The sequence below is a fragment of the Engystomops pustulosus genome, chromosome 2 (genome assembly GCF_040894005.1).
Source record: "Engystomops pustulosus chromosome 2, aEngPut4.maternal, whole genome shotgun sequence".
Lineage (NCBI taxonomy): Eukaryota > Metazoa > Chordata > Amphibia > Anura > Leptodactylidae > Engystomops > Engystomops pustulosus.
Window position 1 is genome coordinate 183,047,046 of NC_092412.1, and position 22,807 is coordinate 183,069,852.

The following is a 22,807-nucleotide window of genomic DNA, read 5'->3' on the forward strand; positions in this document are numbered from 1 at the left end:
GGGCGCTAGGGGTTTTCTATTAGTAAAGGGAGGCTGCTAGGGGTTTTTTTTATTAGTAAAGGGAGGCCTTTTATGACTGTTTTAGTGTCATTTTGTGCTATTTTGGTTGGTGGTGTGCCCCAGGATTTTCTAAGTATAAAAAGTGTGCCGCGGCTCAAAAAAGGTTGAAAATCACTGTTCTACAGGATGCAGCCATGTGTATAGGAGAATATAGATGTCAGGCACTTGTGTAGCTGATGTCTATGTCCCACGCATGTGTATAGGAGAACACAGCATGTCAGGTACTTGTGTAACTCATGGCTATGTCTCTCACAGGCAGCAGATAAAGCACAAGCACTAGCAATGGTTTACTATACATTACACACAGACATGAGGAAGGGTAACAGCAGTGACATCATATTTCTCTCTCCATGTGCCCAGCCTCAGTTACATAATAAAGAAAAGATGATTTTAGAATGATTAATATATGAATTAATTAGATAACTGCTGGGATGGAATCCTTGTGAGCTGCTCCAACAGGTAGTGGTGACAGAATTAGTTACAGAGACCTGATGACAGGTGTCCTTTAATATCCGGAATTTGTATAAGTTTCTTACTACTTACCAAACAGGTCAGAAGTTTTAGGAAACAGTAGTCGGACAATATTAAGGTGACTTCCATGTATACTATTTGAAGGTCATATGATATCAACAGTGCCTGGTCAACAGCCTGGTTTCTTATCGGTTTGACTTGTTTCAGATTTGAAATAGGCAAACACATAAAAATAAGTATTTAATAAGCAGTAAAGTAGATGGAGGAAAGCCAATGGTCTAGAGATAATAAGAAATGCTTTGTAGATGTTTAGGATATTACTGTGTAAACATGTAATAAAGTAAAACAATGCAAAACATTGTTATTGCTAATGTACGTAGCTTTTTATTACCATAGTTACAGGCTAAAAACCAACCTTATATAGTCTGATACTGTAATCATTTCAAACTCTGTTCCCTTTATATTACTTTTTTGCAAACTTACAGACAGACGACGGCCCAGAAAAAATAATGGGGCACATTTACTAAAAGTGTGTCTGCCTATGTATAATGCAGGATGCGCCAAAGTGTTGCATGCGCCAGAAATGCCAGTGCAAGCAGTTAGTTCTGAAAAGAACAGACAAAGTCTCACAGAAAACTGGTGTGGGCCAATAAGATTAACAACCACTAACAATATACTAATACAGTTAACTATGATTTAGCAAATTAATATTGTCAAGTGATGTTGCCTACTTTCTTCAAATACAGCTCTACATAATGGGGACTCCAGTGAGTTATCGCTCAGTCTGGCCTTTCTGTATTTAAGTACAATATAATGATTCCTTTTACATCTGTTTCCACTATTGATGATGTTTCATTGGTGCATTGATTTTGTAGTGTGTTTGGCTTGTGAGTTTCCTCTCCACCTTCATCCTTGGCCTTCCCTATGGAGTTGCGATTGGTGTCGGATTTTCCGTCTTAGTTGTCATCTTTAATACACAGTTGTAAGTAATATCTTCTTTGTATTGCTAAAACTGTTGAGAAATGATATACTAGCTGGTTTTACTGTTTAAAGGGAATCTTACATGCAAAGTTGTCCCTCTAACCAAGGTTATCTGTTTGTAGCTGGTGACCTCACTAATGCAGGCATGCCTTTTTATTCCTTAACCTATTTATTATAATGATGAAAAAATTCTGTTAAAAATATGTAAAGCAGTCTTAAGTGCTTTGGGGAGTTTTAACACAGTTTTAACACAATCAATGCCCCCGCCACACTTCAGGTATAACAATTACTCCACCCCTATGCCTTTTCATGTTGATGTAATGTGGCTACCTCTCCTGAGTGACTGCGCTTGTGTCTCTGGCACATGCACAATGTACTCCCAGAAGAATCCGGAGAGACAACTTTCCAGCAACCACCATCTCTGAGGCTGCCAGAGGCATAGATGGACTACTCAAGCGCTGTCTCTACGGAGGAGAAGAAGACAACTGACATCAATGCAGTCCAGATGGTGCAGCGGGGGGTTGATTATGCCCTGGTACCAGACTGATTTGCATATTTTTAAAAAGGTTTTTTACCAATGTAATAAATGGGATAAGGAATAAAAAAGGATTACCTGCTTTAGCTACAAGCAGGTAATCTTGGTGTGGGGAGACAATTATGCATGAAAGATTCACTTTAAATCAACTTTATATACAGTGGTATCACAAGTAACTATAGGGCTCAACAGCAAAACTTGAAAGCTATTTTTTTAAGGCCCCTGTACTCTTTCCTCCTCTTAATGGAAACCAACCACCTAAAAAACATTTAAAAAAAAAACTATTAATACTCACCCCTGCTCCTCTTCACCTTGATACCAGCACTGTGTGTTGCTAATCTTTACATGCCTGGATCACCTACAAAAGAAAGTTATAATCAGCATGAAAGATCTCCGGTACTCCAGGCTGCTTATTATGCATGCCCCCGGACTTCTCTCTGTTGGGAGCATGGGAGAGCGAGGTGACATCACGCAAGAGGCGTGAATTCATGCCTCTCCCAGCAGCCCAGAGTGCCGGACATCTTGTCCCTGAGCTCTGTGATTAGCGACAGACAATGTCAGGATCGAGAAGCGGAGGTGAGTAATAATAGGCTTTTTTATGTTTCTTAGGTGGTCGGTTTCCTTTGAAGGAAATCTATCATGAAAATCAAGCATGATAAACCTGAGACACTCACTCATAGATGCTGGACCTGTGACTGTGGTAATCGTCTTATATTTGTTGTTCGCAACCTGCTTCCTTCTAAAATCAACTTTTATAATAATGCTAATGAGCATAAGGGACTACCCTAGCCCCCCTGTGATCTGGCTTTACAGACGGCTTTAGAAAGACGGAGGCCATGGATAACGAATATAAGTGGATTATCACAGTCACTGCAAACTTTCCCTGGTTTATGATGCTTGATTTAAATGGTAGACTTCCTTTAATTTCAATCATCAATAAAACTAATGAATTTAACTTACCCTTGAGTAGGGCAAGTTATGAAGATAGATCAATAGATAAATAAATAGATACATTGAAACAATAGTTGTATTTTGATTTGGCTTCTGTCGTAGATTAATTGTTTTTTTTTATTCCTTTTCTGTCCATTAAGTCGCAATGGTTCAGCTTTGGGTCAGGTGGCTTCTACTGATCTATATAAGAATCCAAAGGTCTACAGCAAGGTAAAAGAACTAACTGGCAAATTTTTCAGCAATACTCATCTTCCAGCTTTCTACTTCCACCACACATAGATATTACATGTGTATGAGGGAGTTGGGAGTGATAACTGTAGGATTGCAATCCCATATATGTATGGTTACCCTAAACACAAAGTAAACACTCTAAGTATAACAAACTTATAAATACAGATTTTCATTTACATGTATTTTATCACCTTTCTTGTTTTCTTGACTCCAGGTTCAGTCTATTGATGGGATCAAGATTGTCAATTACTGCTCTCCTCTTTATTTTGCCAATTCGGAAATCTTTAGACAGAAAGTTATAAAGAAGGTATTCAATTAATGTATGTTACTTAACCAAATATGGTCTTAAAAAGGGGAATATCTTCAAGCTCCAGTACCCAAAAGACACCAACTTTCCATATTATAATTTTAATGTTGCCTCATTTGGCCCCCTCAATCACCAGGACTGCTTAGGACTGCTACCTCAGCACTACTTATAGGCATGTTAGGCTACTTACATAGATGTTTCCGATCTATGGCTTTTTAATGATTTGAAAATACCATAGTATGTGGGTAATATGAGCTTGTGATTGCTTGATAAATGAATATTAAAAATCCATCAATCACAAATGTTTTTAACTTAAGCTACGGATATACCTTATCAGTGTACTGTGTGTATGCACGTAAAGCAGACTAAATAGCCTCTGATACTATTATCATTTGATTTTATGTGAAAATCTCAAAGTACAGACTTCTTTCACTAATGTAAACAGCACCTGTTTCTGACAAATCTACTTTTGATAAATGCTTTACTAAAGCTGAGATTTTATTATGTTGCACTCACGAACCTACTGTAGTATTTTAGATATGTAATGTGGATTGTAAAAAAAAAAAACAGTTTTGGAGCGACACTGAATTGTCCAAGCAGCGTAAATGGTATAGATCATTTACAGTGACCGTTATATGCAAATTGAGCAACATATTTCATGAATTACCGTAAGTTCCATTTTATGTTGCCATTTGAATGTCAATTCCACTATTTTAAGGTGGTGTTCCTTCAGGAAAATCCCTTTGCCAGAAGGTATTTGGATATATTAGGTGATCCCAAACTAAATGTGTTTGGAGAGTTAAATGAATATATCCTGCCTTAGAAAAAAAGGTCTTAATCAGGATAGTTTAAATCTAAAGCCCCCCTCCATTAAAATTAATGGATATTTGTCCAACCCAACAATTTTACCGGGTTCAACCCACCGTTTGAGGAGCATGGGGCCTCCCAACTCCACCATAGTGTCAGATATTGAAGAAGATAAAGATTGGCCAAATTTGAATTCAAGTGTCTAAATGCTGACAGCTAAGCATGCTAGTGTAATCCTGGCTAGACAACACTGACATTAACATACTGACAGTCTAGAGCAGTGGTTCTCAACCTGTGGGTCGGGACCCCAGTGGGGGTCGAACGACCAAAACCGGGGGTCGCCTAAAGCCATCAGAGCTGCAATTTTACTGCGTTTTTACTGCGAGTTGCATGGTTTGGGGTCACTACAGCATGAGGAACTGTATTGTGGGGTCACAGCATTAGAAAGGTTGAAAACCACTGGTCTAGAGTATAAGAAAACTGTGTTTATTCAGAATCATTGCTTCTTCAGTCCTGTACTCTAAACATTTTCAAAGTTTAAGGGGGAGATTTATCAGGATTTAGGCAGGATTTTGAGCAGTTTTCTATGTGTTAGACTGGCAGGTTTCCAACAGACGGATTTATAGTTATGTGCATCTGCTCAATTTCTACCCTTTTGCAATGTTTTTGCACAGGATATTCTCATACCTCAAACATAAAACTGAGCAAAAACTTTAAAATTGAGCAAAAATTTCAAAATTGAGCAAAAACTCCCCCCTGTAGTAGCAATAGACCCATATACACCACCTCCTTTGCGATTAAATTTGCGTTCTTTTGAAAATTCTCAGTTGATAAATGTGGTGTTACACACTCTGCGGTGTATTTTTTCCGCCATTGCGTGACTTTAGAGTTGCGTTTTTTTTTGCTAAAAAGAACAATGTTTGCACAAATATTTGCAACAATTATACTCCAAGAAGCTACATTGGACTAATGATAAATCTCCATATAAATGTCCATTATATAGACAGAAAGCTGTCACATGCCTCAACCATACTTAGATATGGGATTCTTTTCTTCCTAGACTGGACTGGATCCTTGTAAAGTCTATCTAGCCAAAAAGAAGTATTTAAAGAAGAATGAAGTAGAAGAACTTAAAAGGCAAAGGGGATCTGTGTTCATGAAAAGCAAAGTAAGTTCAAGCAACATAAAATTAAAAAATCACTGATAATCAAGTTTTTTTTGTATAAATTATTAATTACGTTGGAGACCATGATATTTATGCCTCACTTTTAAAATTGCTTTCTTCTAACAAGGTTAAAACAAGAATCTGCTCTTTAAAGAGGAGATTTTTACTTTAGTAAGCAGCTCCTAGTGCCATTTCTAAGGGTGACAGGTCATCTTTAACTTCACATAGTAAAAGGCACTGTGTATGGACCCACTGGGGTCATTTACTAAGGGCTCGAATCACTATTCTTTGTCAGGTTTCCCCAATATTACCGATTTGCACCATGCGACGGATATCGGGGGCCGTGGCCGTCGGAAAACCCGACGATTCAGAAAAAACACAGAATTTTTTTAAAAATGTGTCGCTTGACACACATTTACCTGCACCCAAGATAGGATGGTGAAGATGAATTGAATTAAATATTTGCTCTCAGGTGGGAATATCCCTTTGGGTTCAAGCAATAAATTATCTCTAAAAGATACTTTTGTTCAAGAGCTAAGCAGGGGCAACAACTGTTGGGTCTCTGATATTTTGCTAGGGCCCATGTTAGGAGCCAACACTAATCATGGAGCTTTAACTCTTCAGATGCTATGAGCTAATTAGATCACAGCATCCAAAGGCTTACTCGTACTTTCTCTAAAAGGGAATGTAAAGGGATGGCTCCCCCATGTAGAGATCAGAGGAATTGTTACTATTCCTCTTCTGAAAACTTCTGAAAGTTCAAAGCATGTCAGTATCCTTTTTACTATTGCACTCTGCAATATGAAAAATAAAGTTGAATTCCATTATGCATCATAATACAAATAAGCCATTCAACAGAGGAGGTGGAAAGGCAGCAACATGAAGTGAAGTTCAACATAACCACCTCCTGCATATTGGGACACCATTTAAAAAATATTTCTTGTGACAAATCTAAAAATATACTTCTTATTAGTTGTTCTGAGCAGTGGAGCCAATGTCCATTGATAATATATTATTATCTACAGATCATGTCAATGATAGTTAATCAAATGTACAATTTAGGACGTCTCAAAGAGATGCTTGTTCTAAGTACTGAATTTACCACAATAGATAAATCATGAAAAACAAATATGTTTTTATTCACCCATATTTGTATGTGTTCTTTTTGATCTAGACACTATCACTTCAAGAACTACAAGAAGACTTTGATGGTGCCCCCCCAACTGATTCCAACAATAACAGCACAGTAAACGGGACAAACAATACCATTAGTTACATAGCATCGAACACTCTGACGGCGGGGACACCTATTCCGGTTATTATTCCAAATGGACTATCCAGCCCAACAAAAACTGAAGATCCTATTATCATGGCACCTCCAATTGTTAACTTCCATACCGTTATCATTGACATGAGTGGTGTATGTTTTGTGGATCTGATGGGTATCAAAGCCTTAGCAAAGGTATATTTTTCATTAAAGTCAATGAATTACTTCCAGACTGTATTATTTTTGTGGGACAGTGTTCTTTTTTGAATCAAACCTTAATGATCCAACGCTTAAAAGCACTGTCCTTTAATCCATTCCTATTACTTGCCTGCAGGATAAGTGATATGCTTCTGATTAGCTACCTCTCCTGAGAAAGAGAGTATCACATCTCATTATGTCAATGAAGAAATGGTTAAAGGGGTTCTATCAGCTCCTCGGACACATATAGCTTGAGAACATTGGGGGTCATTTACTAAGGGCCCGATTCGCGTTTTCCCGACGTGTTACCCGAATATTTCCGATTTGCGCCGATTGTACCTAAATTGCCCCGGGATTTTGGCGCACGCGATCGGATTGTGGCGCATCGGCGCCGGCATGCGCGCGACAGAATTCGGGGGGGGTGTGGCCGAACGAAAACCCGACGTATTTGGAAAAAACGCCGCATTTAAAAACGGAAAATGTGTCGCTCGGGACGCGCTTACCTTCACTCAGACAGCCTCGGTGAATTCCGGCGCGTTAAAATGCTTTTCAGCGCAGCAGCGCCACCTACTGGACGGCGGAGGAACTACCTTATTAAATCCCGGCCGGACCCGAATCCAGCGCAGAGAACGCGCCGCTGGATCGCGAATGGACCGGGTAAGTAAATCTGCCCCATGGTCTTTTAGGTGAAGTGCACTGAATCATAGACTTTTAAAATCTGTTATTTTAATGCAGATAAACTTTTTATTTTTCTTATGTTCAAATGAACAATACAGTGCAAAGAGGAGATTGCATCAGACACATGGTGGGGGGATTAATAAGACTGGTGTTCCTCCTATGATGGTCCAGCACCTGTATCTACTAAAAGCCTGTACATGAAGAAGTCCGTCTATAGAATGTAGAACTGTATATTTCACCAAATCCATGCTCTCAAAAATAAATTAATCAATTCAATTTCATTCTTTTCCACAGTTGAGTTCCAGTTTCCAAAGGATTGGGGTAAACTTCTACTTAGCAGATGTACAAGGTAATAAATAATTGCATGGGATATCTCTGACTTTTCTGAAATACTTTTTCACCTGTAGATTTTATAGTATTGCTAAGTCTCCTTGGGGGCATGAAAAAAAATTACACAAGCCAGAGAAATGTTGTCTCATTGAATGGGTTACTATGTCCCCCATACTGAAAAAGGCATGTAACATTTTGATAGATTTGGCACAGATGCTATACCATTGTGTGCCTAGTAATAATATGCCCCATATCTGCCTGTTAGTTTATATGCAGAACCTTGAAGGCCCTTTAAAGGGGTTGTCCGAGACCTTAAAAAATAAACATATACTTCCCTTAAGGTCCCTCTTGGTGTCCTCCTCCATTCCCTCCACTCCGTGGCCGTCCGTGCACACCAGTCTCCAAATCACATCGCATGATACAGTGCTGGGAGTGGTGTTTGGTGGGCGTTGCCGGCCACCTCGGCCTGCCGGTAGCTGAACTCAGTGCAGCTTCCATGCCCCTGTAATCAAACAGGGGAACAGACCATAGAGACGGCAGAACGAGACACTGGGATGAACCGCAGAGGTAAGTAAATGTTTATTTTTTTTAAGTAGCCCCCTCCCGGGGTTTATTTTTTTTTAAGGTCTCTGACAACTCCTTTAATACAAATAGCAAAAGTTTAACATTGTAAGTAACCATACTGGTGCTGGGTGTTGATTTTGGACTGATTTTTGTTTTGTTTTGTAACTGGAAACTCGTTGTAAAGAAAACCTGTCACATTGAACATGTTTAATGGATTTTTAGTAGTTAAGGGGAATATTATCTAACTTACTTTTATAAAGCTATTTTATTTTTTAGCTAAATCCTATCTGTGATGGAGGGTCATATGGTATTTAATTAAAATAATAGATATTTGATTGACTACCATGAAATGATTCATTATATTAAGATTGGTCATTTGAGGTTTGGTCATTAAAACTGTTCCCTTTAACATCTTTCTTTTAGCTCAAGTATATGATGACATTGAAATTGGTGGTGTTTTTGCTGATGGAGGTCTGAGTCGCGACCACCTCTTCCTAACTGTGCACGATGCTGTTCTGTATGCACAAGCAAACAATACAGAATTAAGACATATAACCTCATCTTGGAAGGTATTTTATCATCTTCCTCTTTTGACTGTGACTGTACATTCAGAGATAGCTGTAGATTACCAATGCATTTGTGGTACATGTGACTTTTAAATTCTTTTTTATTCATTTACTAGCTGTAGCTCCTGGCGTTGCCAAGGATAGTAAATAACTGCTCTTAGCTATAAGAAAATAAAATGGGTTAACAAAAATTTTATTTGTATCTATAGACTGTCTCAGACTGTCTCTGATTGTCTCTTTCAGTGACTGTCTGTCTCAGGGACTGTCATTCTAGTGACTGTCTGTCTCGGAAACTGTCTCTGTCCGTCACTTTATCTATGGAGAGATTTATCAGAAGTGTCTGCGAGCAGAACTGCTCTAGTTGGCCATGCCAGAGCTCAAGTTTCATTTTTGCACAGATGTTTATAAAATTACAGCTAATCTGTGATTGGAAACCATGGAAACCTTGGGCAACTGGAACAGTTTTACCTCAGACACTTCTGATAAATCTCTCCCTATCTCTTTATCCATCTTACCTCACACATAAGTTTCTTATACTCATTCCCTATAGTAACCAATCAAAGCTCATATAAATGACCTGCGGCAGAGAAGCAACCAATTACGGCTCAGCTTCCAACTGCCGCAGCAGCAGACAATGGCTCCTGTATATGGTGGCTAATAAGTGGATTTTGGAAAGCGCGGGATTAAAATTTTGGGCCAAAACCTATTCTATGACATTCGCTGAGTCACAGAGAGTGGCTGTGCAACATTTGGTGACTGTAAACGCGATGGTACGGATTCCTTTAGTGGACATACATACACACACACACAAACACATACACTCAGCTTTATATATTCGTTTGGGGAAGGTGAAATTACAAAAAAACTGAATTATTTCGTTTAGTCCAGCTTGAACATATGATTATTTAACCCCATAACGCAATAAGACGTAACCTTACATCTTGATGCCATTGGGGGAGTATGAAGAAGGCTCACGGGCTGAGCTCTCTTCATACTCACCAGGTGTTTGCTTCACAATGAAGCAAATGCCCGTCGCTAACACCCGCCATCGGTGGCAAGGCTGCCGGCGGCATTAACGAGCCGACGTCGCGTGGGCGCCGCCATGTTGGCTGTGAGTCAGACAACTTAGGGTTAAAGTACCCGAGGGAGTCTTTAAAATGGAAATAAAAAATAGGTTACAAAAATAATTATATTACAAAAACCTAAAAATTCTAATCAGCCCCCTTTCCCTAGAAGTCATATAAATATAAATAAACTGTAAAAATCATAAACACATTAGGTATTGCCGTATCCAAAAATGTCCGATCTATCAAAATATAATACTTGTTTTTCACTGCGCTTAACCCCGTAACAGAAAATAGCACCCAAAGTCTTTTGCCATTTTGAAAAATATTAAAACATTCAATAAAAAGTGATCAAAAGATTGTACATTCCTAATAATAGAATCATTGAAAACGTCATCAAAAGTCTCAAAAAAATGACACCACCCACAGCTTTTTACACCAAAGTATGAAAAAGTTATTAGCGCCAGAAGACAGCAAAATGAAGAATTTTTTTTGTATAGGAGGTTTTAATTTTTGTAAATTATGAAAACATTATAAAACCTATACAAATTTGGTATCACCGTGATCATACTGACCCAATTAATGAAGTAGACATGTCATTTGAGGCACACAGTGAAAGCCGTAAAATCCAAGCCCACAAGAAATGGCACAAATGTATTTTTTCATCATTTTCACTGCATTCAGAAATTTTTTCCTGCTTCCAAGTATATGGCACAGAATATTAAATTGCACCACTATGAAGTGCAATTTGTTATGCACAAAATAAGCCCTCACACAGCTCTCTACATGGAAAAATAGAAGAGTTATAGATTTTTGAAGGTGGGGAGTGAAAAATAAAGACGCAAAAACGAAAAAGGGTCTGGTCTTTAAGGGGTTAATTAGATTTGCAATATACTGGAAAACTTCAGCATTGTGTTTCAGTATTTTGTGGCTGATATTTACTGTGATATCCATGATGTTACTTAGTCCCCAGCTGCCAATAGTACATTTGAACACCCTTATTGGGGCTTATTTACTTACTTACTTACAAATTTTTGGGATATGCCCCATTGTGTCAAAATGGGGCCAACTGAGAGTTGTAGGAAGGACTCCACTTCTGACTGAACAGATGCCACAGAATCTATTCAGTATTAAATTGAATCTATTAAAGTGTGTTATTCCATTTCATTTGCTATACCCCAATTTTTTAACCCTTAATGACCTGGCCCTTTTTTGTTTTTTCATTTCCATTTTTCACTCCCCACCTTCAAATACTTTAACTTTTTTACTTTTACATATATTTGACATATTCCATGTCATGCACTGGAAAGCGGGAAAACATTCCAAATACAGTGAAAATCGTGAAAAAACACATTTGCACCATTTTCTTGTGGGCTTGGATTTTACTTCTTTCACTGTGTGCCCCAAATGACATCTTTACTTTATTCTTTGGGTCGGTGCGATCACGGGGATACCAAATTTGTATAGGTTTTATAATGTTTTCATACATTTACAAAAATTAAAACCTCCTGTACAAGAAATATGGGGGGAATTTGCCATCTTCTGGCGCCAATATCTTTTTTATCCTTGGTGTACGGAGCTGTGTGTAATTTTTTCCGACTTTTGATGTCATTTTCAAAGCTACCATTTTTTGGATTGTATGACCTTCTAATCACTTTTTAATGAATTTTTTATATTTTTCAAAATGGCTATTTTCCGTTACAGAGCTAAACACATTGAAAAAGCATTATTATATTTTGATAGATCGGGCATTTTCGGACGCGTCGATACCTAATGTGTTTATGATTTTTACTGTTTATGTATATTTATATCAGTTCTAGGGAAAGGTGGGTGATTTGAATTTTTAGTTTTTTTATTATAATTTTTTTAAACTATTTTATATTTTTACTTTTAAAAATTATTTTTCGGAAGACCCGACGCTGCCATGTTGATTGATCGCCACTCCCCAATGACGTCACAGGGTGCTGCCATTCTTTTGAAGCCGACAAAATAATTGAAGGGATAATAAGCAGCAAAGACTTACTGGCTATAAGGGTGCGCGTCATTAAGGGGTTAATAATTGAACAACATTCACATGTGCAGGGTTTTAGACAAAATGGGGCCATGGGCAAAAATAAAAGTGGGGCCCCAAAATAAAAATATTTTATGAAGAGTGAGCACTGCACAATAATAACACTTTGTAGTTTACAAACAGTAGTATGGATGGATTTATAGATGCATAAATATAAAGTAGATTATATATAGATCGCTAGATAGATAGATAGATAGATACAGTAGAAGAGGGATGAATAGATAATAGATAGGAGTTAGATAGGTAGATAGAAGATATAACGATAAATAGACAAAAAGCTAGATTGATAAATGGTTAGATAGACATATATAGGAAGATAGGAAATAGACAAATTATAGGAGATAAATAGATAACTAGACAGAATAGATGATACATAAGACAGGAGATAAAAGCTAAGCTAATCTTCACCTGGGCATTCAACCAATGGGTATTAAAATATCCTCTGCCCACAAAAGTCCACATGCAGGGGGCCCAGGGCAAATGCCCAGTCTGCCGCCCCTAACGCAGGCCTGCACATATAGACTAGTGAACAGCCCAACAATTTGTGAGTGTTTTGTAATATACTGCCAATGGTAACTCACAACAGTCAATTTATTCATACAGTTCAATTAAAAATAACAAGAAAGTGCTCCAGAATTCTAACCATATACTTTTCATTTCCATTCCTATGCATGGTCACAAACAACATTTGGATCAATGTGATTCTGCTTCTGTGTATGTCTAATTCTGGACAACCCTATAATCAACATATGGTGGCAAAATATGAAATATTAATTTAAAAAACTGTTTCTCTATGTTTCACTCCTAGATTTGTCATACATATACTAATAGCAAATATATATTAGAATAGTGCCCCCTTAAAGGGGTCTAAGAAAGGTCTGTATAGTGAATATAAACAAAAATATTTCCATTTATTTAAGTGAAAATTGATAAACAAAATGTATGCTTTGAGAGTTCTGCACCTTTCACACTAGTGATTAATCTGTACTTGCATATGCCCACTCAGTGTACAAATTCAATGCAAACACCTTTAAGATCAATAATGTAATCTGGTACTAAGTGGTTACACAATATTTTTCAAAAGAAAATCGAAATTCTATCGTTTTCCCTATTATTAGACTTCATATCAAAGCTGATTAAAGTAAGGCAGTTTAATATGTTGATAGCCGGGAATTATTTACAGTCACACTTTGTGCTATATCGGAATCCAGTATCCAACCAACTTAGGAATTTCTCTAGTCTTTGTTGCATAAACGCCAACTTTCTTAAAGGGGTATTCCCACAAAGAAAAGTTTCTTAAATATACTCAGGATAACAAAGTAACACATTCTCTAATTCCCTGTTATTTACAAATATACAGCATTTCACAGATATATTTCCACCTTGTCTCTATTAGTCCTGATGTACACAATATTGGTTGCCCCAGGATCCGACCGTAAATCATCTATCTTCTATGGTCGGGAAGGGCAGACTCTTCTCATGAATAGCTTCTCCTGTCTGCAGGATGCAGCATGCTGTCTGCCCCTCCCCCCTGCATTACAAGAGGAGCTCAGACATTGATCGTGTCATTGTGTTTTATATCCCTCTCATGGATCTCATCATCTAATATCTCTGATCAGTCTCATCTCTCTTTTTCTATGTGTCAGATACTAGTGAATCTTCAAAAGCTAAATGGCCCCTGATAATCTAAGCACATTGTCAGTCTCATAGCACAGAGGAATCATGAAGTGTCTGCTTAGGGAGTCTCCGACCACACCCTGGAATATTACGCTGACCATCACTGAGTGATAGGAACTAAAACAGCTATACAGAGTAAAATTGTAAAGTAAAGGGGTTTACAATTATCTTTATATTGTAAACATCACTAGGGGATTAAAATTTGAGTATTTTCTTGCATGGGCAAACCCCTATAAGGAAATGTAGTTTGCAGGGTTACATAAACTTTTTTTTGCTTAAAATTACATTGCTAGATTGTTGGAATTTGTGGTAAATTCATGTGTTTTGGCAGCACGCTTTTAAGCTGTTCAAAAGAAACTGAAATGTGTTTGGGCATTGTATCAAAGGAAAAGTATAACTTCTGTGAGAATATACTGAAATAACTATGTTCATGTAGAATCTATTATTTCTGTGTCCTCTTAATTAACTTGCAACCTCGTGTAAGAAAAAGAAAACCTTTATTTCCATCTTTTGTCATTCTTGGTAAGCTACTTATATTTATATTCTACTGGTATCACATTTCCCCTCAATTAAATTGCTCTGCCAACATGGTACAATACATCAATAATAACACCAGCATCTATTTCAGGGTTCTGGTGACACAGAGGTTTGTGTGCAGGACACACAAGATGAAATCAATGAGGATTATCCAAATCTTGAAGAGGTGAGTGAAAATGATCTCAATAGAGGATACTGTTGTATTTAATCTGACTGCTAATATCAGTTTTCAAAAGCTTTCTATTGCTTTACTGTATAGTTTATAGAGATGCTCTGGTTAGTATACAGCCTGTAAAATAATATGTAGCGACTACCTACTTTGGAGAAAAAAAACTACTTAAATCATCAAAAGATCAAAAATTATTATGTCAGTCATCTACCCAGTGGCTTTAGTAAAGGGAACCTGTCGGCAGAAAATTACTTAATAATTCCTCTACCAGTATGTTGTCAAGAACATTTCAAATTTAGTTGTTTTCATGTCACTGTGTTGTGGCATCATCCAAAAAATTTACTTTGAAACTAGTTATATAAATTTCAAAGTTTATAAAATCAGGATCTGGAGGCATGGTCAGACTGGGGTGCCTAGGCAACAGAAATTGATTCTGGGGGGCACACCCTCCTGCTACATAGATACATTACCTATAATGAAAGAGTCTGAGATCAAGGAATTTTTAGACACTAGTAGAGAGGCAGTGAATTAACTAATACAGAATTCTCTTTCCCTCTCTTCCAGTGCACGGCTCTCTGTTTGTAAACTGAGGTTGCAGTAACCATATGTAGGGCATTAATGTTGGGGGATGGTAAAAGTGTTAGGGTATATTCACATAAGCAACGGGGACATGTATATCCGGCTGCAATTTTGTGGCCAGATATACGCCCCCCTCATAAATGGCTATGGCGCCCGGGCTCGGTACAGTGAGCACTACATGTGCCTACCATTCCATGCCATGGCCACACAAAAGATAGAGCTTTTTTATCTTTTTCCATAAGAATGGCTGGGCGTTTCAATTTCCTATGCAGCGTGTCGACATGTGCTCGTCCAGGCTACGGCCGAGCGAGCACACCTCCATGTAAATGCAGCCTTACCCCGGTTTCCTGTGCTTCCACAATGTGCCCCCTGTATATGTCCAATATTACACTGCAACTCCTAAATATATTTCAACATATGGTTTAGCCCCTGAAAAAAAATATTACTGTACTGATAGTTGAGGGGCATGTAGCCCTCTCCAATAAATTATTTTGCCTATATAATGCCCCCTCTCATCCTTATACGGTGCCCTTACAAATAAACTGTTATATAACCCCTCTATAGTTTACATATATACATATATAGTTTATATAACGCCCATTTTAATTAAAGGACATATACCATAAGGATGAAGGATTGTAAAGCATGCACACTGACATACTGGTGTGTGGCCCCTCTGAAAGGATCTGCTCTTCTTTAATCCCTTTCTTATGCCCTTGTTTTTAAAAGAGCAGATCCTGCCAGAGGTGGTTACAACCCTTCATACTGATGGTAGATGTCCTTTAATTGTGTTATTATATCTTCCTCAGATTTTTCCTCAGATGTCAGACCCCTCTGTCTTCCTCTGTCCTCCTCCTCCAGACCCCTCTGTTCTCCTCCTCCACACTCCCCTGTCCTCCACCTGCAGACTCCTTTATCCTTCTCCGCCAGACCCCTCTGTCCTCCTTCTCCAGACTCCTCTGTCCTCCACCTTCATACTCCTCTGTCCTCCTCCTTCAGACTCCTCTGTCCTCCATCTCCAGACTCCTCCTCCAGACTCCTCTGTCCTCCACCTGCAGACTCCTTTATCCTTCTCCGCCAGACCCCTCTGTCCTCCTTCTCCAGACTCCTCTGTCCTCCTCCTTCAGACTCCTCTGTCCTCCATCTCCAGACTCCTCCTCTAGACTCTTCTGTCCTCCTCCTCTGTCCTCCTTCTCCAGACTCCTCTGTCCTCCTTCTCCAGACTCCTCTGTCCTCCTCTTCCAGATTCCTTTGTCCCTCTCCTCCAGACCTTTCTGTTCTCCTCCTCCAGACCCCTCTGTCCTCCTTGTCCAGATCCCTCCTTTCCCCTCCTCCAGAACCCGTTGTCCTCTTCCTCCAGACTACTCTGTCCTTCATCTCTAGAATACTCTGTCCTCCTCCTCCAGAACTGTGCAACCTCCCATATTTATTACAATTGTTGTTTATCTCCTCCCTAGCAAGAATTCAGAAGTCAGTAACAGAATAAAAAATAAAAAAGTGTTTTCATAAAAGTTTGTACAACCCTTTATATCATGTATTGTACTCACACTGTTTGTTTTTGGTTAATTCTTTTGGGAACTCTGGAGTTGTAGTTTTTATTTTATGATACTTATAATTCACCTGGCTGGAAACTTTGGAGCCTTTTCTCTTTGTGATTGTAGTAAAAAAATTATGAAATATGTTTATGGTATCTAGATTTTTTTACTTTATCACTCTTCTTCTATTTTCAGGCAATGTTTGGTAGTATGTTCCAGGCTGAAATTCAAACTGCATTGTGAAGATTGCCTTGAAAAGCGGAATAAAATGATGTTCCATTCCATCTAAAACCATTGGTTGATGACAGGGGTCTTTAAGGCACAGTTGCTGAAACCCACTCAAACAAGAAAACCCTTCCTCATTGTCTCTGGGACAGCAGTGCCTGCTGCTTTACAGCCAGGAAAGGAACAAACTGACTCAGGTGACATGATATGGTTTCATGTTCAGATACTGATAGCTGCTTGGACAGTGAATTCCTGCTGGTACCTCAGTCTTCATAACGTTAAATGTTGCAGATGAAGACTGCACCCATGTCTCCCATGGATATCTTATAAATGAAGAGATCAAATGGAATCCTCACTATAATATATACTTTTTAATATATATATATATATGTTTCAATAAAATCACCTGTGTTTATACCAGAACATATATTGGTGACAATGACAGTGTATAAAAAAAAAATTACATTCTTTGGACCAATGTTTCCTTTGCAAACAAGAGCAAAGTAAGAATTAATTATTTTATGCTGCTTTCTGCAAATCAAGCTATGAATGTACAGACTTAATATTTATGCCAGTAATTAAAATCAAACAATTTATGAGAAATTAAAGTCTGAAACTTTCTTCCTGCAGCAGGAGATTGCTAGCAGGTTACAAATATTATTATCATCCACAGATCCACAGCATCTTGTACTAGAACTTCATGCAGCACCGTGGATGTCAATGGCCAATACGCTTCAACTCTACCACTACAGATGCAGCACTATTAACAGTGTTTGCAGCAGACAAGATACAATATAATATGCACATGTTTCTAATGTATATATTGGAAGAGATGAGTTATACATGTTCTGTTATTTATTTCACATGGATGTTGATCCCTGTGTATGCTACTGTAAATCTTATGCATTAAACTATTGGTCACAATATTGTTGGGAATTATATATTGTTCATTTTCAAACATTTACTGTACACATGAATTTCAACAAATGCACCACAAGATGGGAATGAACCTCACCTTGGCTTTCCAGTTTAGTTCAATACCGGCTTAAGCTTAAACTAACTTAGTATATAGGCTATAATGGTGATGATGAACCTGCCTCATTATGTAGGCAATAATGGGTCCCTTGCCCATAAACGGTTTTCTCACACAACTACTGTCTGAATCTACACAGGGAAGCACTCGGACAGAACTGTGACTGATGGTCTATTGAGCTATACATATGTCGGTTGTTTTTCACTGTTGAACAAATTAGAGAAAAATGCACCATGCCCTACTCCAAGTTCCAACTGATGCTTGAAGAAAAACCGACAAGCATGTGTTTCAAGAAAGTAGCTCAGAGCTGTGAAAATCTGAGACAACTAGGATGACACTGGGACTTCAAAAGAATGTGATCGTTAGGAAAACACTAGGCTGGCACTACGACTGAACTGTGACCAAAATCATACAATTTGACACTTGGTTGTGTGTAACTGACCTAAGCTACATTTTCAGAAGTTGTGATTGGATGTAATATTTATTCTACAGGTGAGTCCTAGGTATCCTAGTCCAACACTGAATGAATATAATTCTCAGGGCCATTAGTGGGCATATCGAATGTCCACCCACCGGGGGCCTGACCACAGTGTGGGGGCAGCTGGATTCCCTGGGACCTGCATGGCTGGCTTGTAATGCAGCCCAGTGTCAGGCTTACGGGATGTGGATCCGCTGGACCACTGCAGATGATGACTCAAGCTACTACCTGGGACCGGAGTCTAAGTGGTACCCGGTTTTCACCAGAGCCCGCTGCAAAGCGGGTTAGACAAGCTGCGGCGTGGTACCACCAGGTCGTTCCTCAGGCGTGACTTGTCTGCAGTGGCGGCCAAGGTTGAGGTACAGAAACAGCAGTCAAGCTCGAGGTCACAGTCCAGACACAGGGTCAGGGCAGGCGGCAGAGATGCCACGTCAGAATCCAAACCGGGGTCAGCAACAGGAGGTCCAAGCAGAAGGGTACGGGAACACAGAACTCACGACAGCAATACGGAGGGACACTGGTACACGACAACACGGAGGGAGTCAGGCACGCAGGAGACACAGGAACGCAGGAGACACTGGAACGCAGGAGACACTGGAATGCAGGCAAATCGCAACAGAGCTTTCTCTAAGGCTGTGAGGCACAAAGATCCGGCAGGGCTTGCAAGAAGAGGCAGGCTTATATAGATTTGGGCAATATGGCCAGCGCCAATTAATGGCGCACTGGCCCTTTAAATTTCCTGGAAGTGCCGTGTGCGCGCCCTAAAGCGTGGGACCGCGTGCACACGGAACGAGGCCGGGACTCGGGAGCGGGGAGAGGTGAGACGCGCTGGCGCGGCGCCTGCGGGGAGCGAGAGGCACGGGTGAGCCCGCGACCCATGATGTGGGTCGCGGGTCCACCCGTGACACCCAGCACCAGGATATGTCATGGGTGGCTTGGGCCAGGAAAACAGGACTTGGTCCAGGAGAACGGAAGAGGGGGAGGTCTCACTGTGGTGAAGGATCCCCATGTGGCACACCCAGTGTGTGTTGTAATAGATCCACGGCCAGATGGTGAAGGGGAGGCCCATGGTATTAGACGCAGCTGGTCAGGGATCACATGAGACAAAAATCTTAAACAAAAATACACATTCTCTTTGGCACACAGTCTAACAAAGCTGCAGGTGACAAGCTGTAAACATTCCTTTATGCAGACTCCCACAAAGTGGTGGATTGTTTGGCTGTGGATTCGTAGTTTGGTCCAGTGGTCAGGTGCTGGCTAGAAGGAGCCAAGAAGGGAGCTGCTGCTTTGGCAGCAATCTGAATGGTAGTCTCTGTGGTGTTATCTCACAGAGCTGCTGGTCTCTCATGGGAAAGACAGACCTGGTCCTGTCCCTGCGACAGCCTTCCTGTCGCTGGGTCTCCCGCTCTTCACACACCACAGTACCTCACGGTCATAGTACCGCTACTTCTGCTTCTATATGCCTAGCAATGCGTGCCTGATGAAGGTCTGATGTTGTAAGACCGAAACATTGCATTTATTTTGGATTGCCGATTCATTTGAATAAAATATATCATGCGAACTTAACAAGAGAGGAGTGCCGAGTTTCTTCTAATATTAACTGTCGCCTGACAGGAGCTGGGAGAAAGACGTCTACAGAAAGACTTCTAACTAAGGCTGCATTCACATGGCCGTTGGGGGACGTATATACGGCCAACATATATACGTGGCATATACATCCCCTAAAGGTTGGCAATGGGTGCACGGCGGCGCACGGTGTGGTGCAGTCCACATGCAGCACCGTACTGTACCATAGCTGGGGAAAAGATAAGACATGTCCTATCTTTCCCGGTAATATGGTGCTGTGCGCCATGTTTCTCTATGGAGAAGGGCGGGGTGAGCAGCGCTCAGCCCTTCCTCCTCTCCCGGGCTCTTCTGTGTGCAGGCACACGGTCATGTGAATGCAGCATTAGACCAACAGTTTTCTCCACTGCCCAGAAATCCAGCCAGAGGGAATATTTATAAACTTCTAGATCTGGGGATTTCCAAGGGCTCCAGCAAACCACCAGCCTTGCGCTGCAAAAAGATAACAGATTGTAACATTTAATATCAACATCACAAATTAACCCTCTAGTACACAGGCATAGGATCTTATAAGTGTAATACCACTTGGTGCCTTAAGATGGCAGAAAAGGACCGCAGATAAAGAGGATTTCCTGTGTTAATTGTTAAAACTCATAACATTAGCGCAATAGAGATGGCTGCACTCCATTAACTGGCCAGAAAGTTGAACAAATTTATTAATGGCCTATCCAGTGTGCCATTACATGTATACTCAGACATATTCATGTTCATTATAGTCTATGATAGTATGTGATCAAAACTAAAGGTTATCAAATTGTTTTCTGTCAAGATATTAAATAATGTTTCTTTTTAGGACCAAACAAGGAAATTAAAAAAAACTGTGAAAAGTGGATCCTGGCTGCTATTCTCAGTGACCAGAGACATAACAACATCATAGCCAACCCTGGAAATGTTCATGAACAAGAAGCCACACCACTGACAATGCAAAAAATAAACTGTGAGACTGCATTTAAATACTAAATATTGTCAAAATTACAATTCATTTACACAGGGTAAAATAAGTAGTGAAAACCAATTCTCTATGGAAATAGATTTCAGATTTATAGGTTTCAGCCCATCCAATCCACACTGTAAACATCCCCCAGAGCCCTGCAGGCTCATAAGTATAATTTTAAACATTGATTTTAGAAGGAAGGAGGCCATGGTTAACCAAATATAAGAAGATTATCAGTCACAGTGCATAGATCTGTGTGTAAGTGTCACTTGTTTACCTTTCTTAATTTTGATGTTAGATTTCCTTTAAAATGAAGATTTTTTGCTTTCTTTAGATTTGTACTTAAAGAGAACCTGCCATTGAAATTAACCCACCCAAAATAAATACTTCAAAACTACAATTAACCCCTTAAGGATGCAGCCATTTTACAGCTTAAAGGGAACCTACCACCCCGATTCTACCTATAAAGGTAGAAGGGGTGGTAGGTGGATGAATGGGACGTGAGGATAGCACTTTTTTGGGCTAATCCTCACGTCCCGGGTGTCTTTTAGAAAACTTTATTGCAGGCATATGTAGATTTTTTTATGCGGCTACTGGGGCGTGGAGTAGCAGGACATGAGGCTACTAGTTGCGGCTACTCCACGCCCCAGTAGCCATGTTACTCTGCATACCAGGTAATCTTCGGCGCGCAGCTCCTCGATCAAATTTTTGCTTTTTCGTTATTGGAGCCATGTGATGGCATTTTTTTTTTGTGGGACTAGATGCTTTTTCCATTGTTTCCATTTTGGGGTTGGTATCCCCTATTGTTGAAAATTTATGAACTTTTTTTGAGGTTAGGAGTAGAAAAGCATCTATTCTGTACTGCATTTTTTATGTTTTCTTTTTTTGCTGTTGACTGTATAGCATAATAATCATGTTATCTTTATTCTATGGGTCGATACAATTACGGGATACCATACTTGAATGGGGTTTTTATTAATGTTTTACTAAATTTGCCAAATAAAACCCTAATGTGGGAAATAATCTATCATTTTTGCATCGCCGTCTTCCAAATGTCATAACATTTTTACTTTTTGGCTACAGAGCTGGTTGATGGCTTGTTTTTGCAGGACATGTACTTTGCAACAGCATCATTCTGGAGTACATATGTTTTTTTGATCATTTTTTTTTTACATTTTTTGTGGGATTAAATGGGTAAAAACCATAATTTCTGGCAGATTTTTGACATTTTCTTATGCCGTTCATCATACGGATTCAATAATCATTTAATTTTATTATATGGGTTGTTATGGATGCGGTGATACTATATATGTGGGGCTTGTGTTATGATTTAGACTTTTTTAAGCATTATATGTCTCTTTATATGTTTTGGGGCTTATGGACATTTTTATTCATTTATTACTTTATTTTTTATTGAAAAACATAATTTTTTTACTATTTCCACCATGGGACACGAACAAGCTATCATCTGATTGATGATAATACTCTGCAAAACTTATGTATTGCAGGGTATTAGCAGTGTCAGCCTATGCACATACATAGGCTGACACTGTGCCTTTAAGATGATGTCATAGATGCCATCTTTCAGGTAGTGAAAGAACCGAGTGTTACCTGGGGATGTCAGCTGTAGATTACCACTGACACCCCGCGACCCCCGATGCTGGCTCGGCTCCGGTGCAGAGTGTTAGCATTCCTAATTCATTCATTACTTTTAATCTTTTGATCCTGATCCTTCCTTTGCAGTACTATAACAAGCATTTACCCTGTTAAC

At 39.4% G+C, this 22,807-nt stretch overlaps 1 protein-coding gene across 2 annotated transcripts in view; it reads left to right on the plus strand.

Moving 5' to 3' along the window:
• SLC26A9 (solute carrier family 26 member 9) overlaps positions 1-17,894 on the plus strand; it is a 62,153-nt gene extending 44,259 nt beyond the window's left edge. For both annotated transcript variants that reach the window (XM_072137481.1, XM_072137482.1), the window contains exons 13-21: positions 1,407-1,513; positions 3,139-3,208; positions 3,444-3,536; positions 5,404-5,511; positions 6,683-6,970; positions 7,946-8,000; positions 8,969-9,114; positions 14,552-14,626; positions 16,939-17,894. In XM_072137481.1, coding sequence (XP_071993582.1) covers positions 1,407-1,513; positions 3,139-3,208; positions 3,444-3,536; positions 5,404-5,511; positions 6,683-6,970; positions 7,946-8,000; positions 8,969-9,114; positions 14,552-14,626; positions 16,939-16,986 — 990 coding nt within the window. In that variant the 3' untranslated portion in view covers positions 16,987-17,894. The remainder of the gene's footprint in view (positions 1-1,406; positions 1,514-3,138; positions 3,209-3,443; positions 3,537-5,403; positions 5,512-6,682; positions 6,971-7,945; positions 8,001-8,968; positions 9,115-14,551; positions 14,627-16,938) is intronic.
• Positions 17,895-22,807: the final 4,913 nt, after the last annotated feature.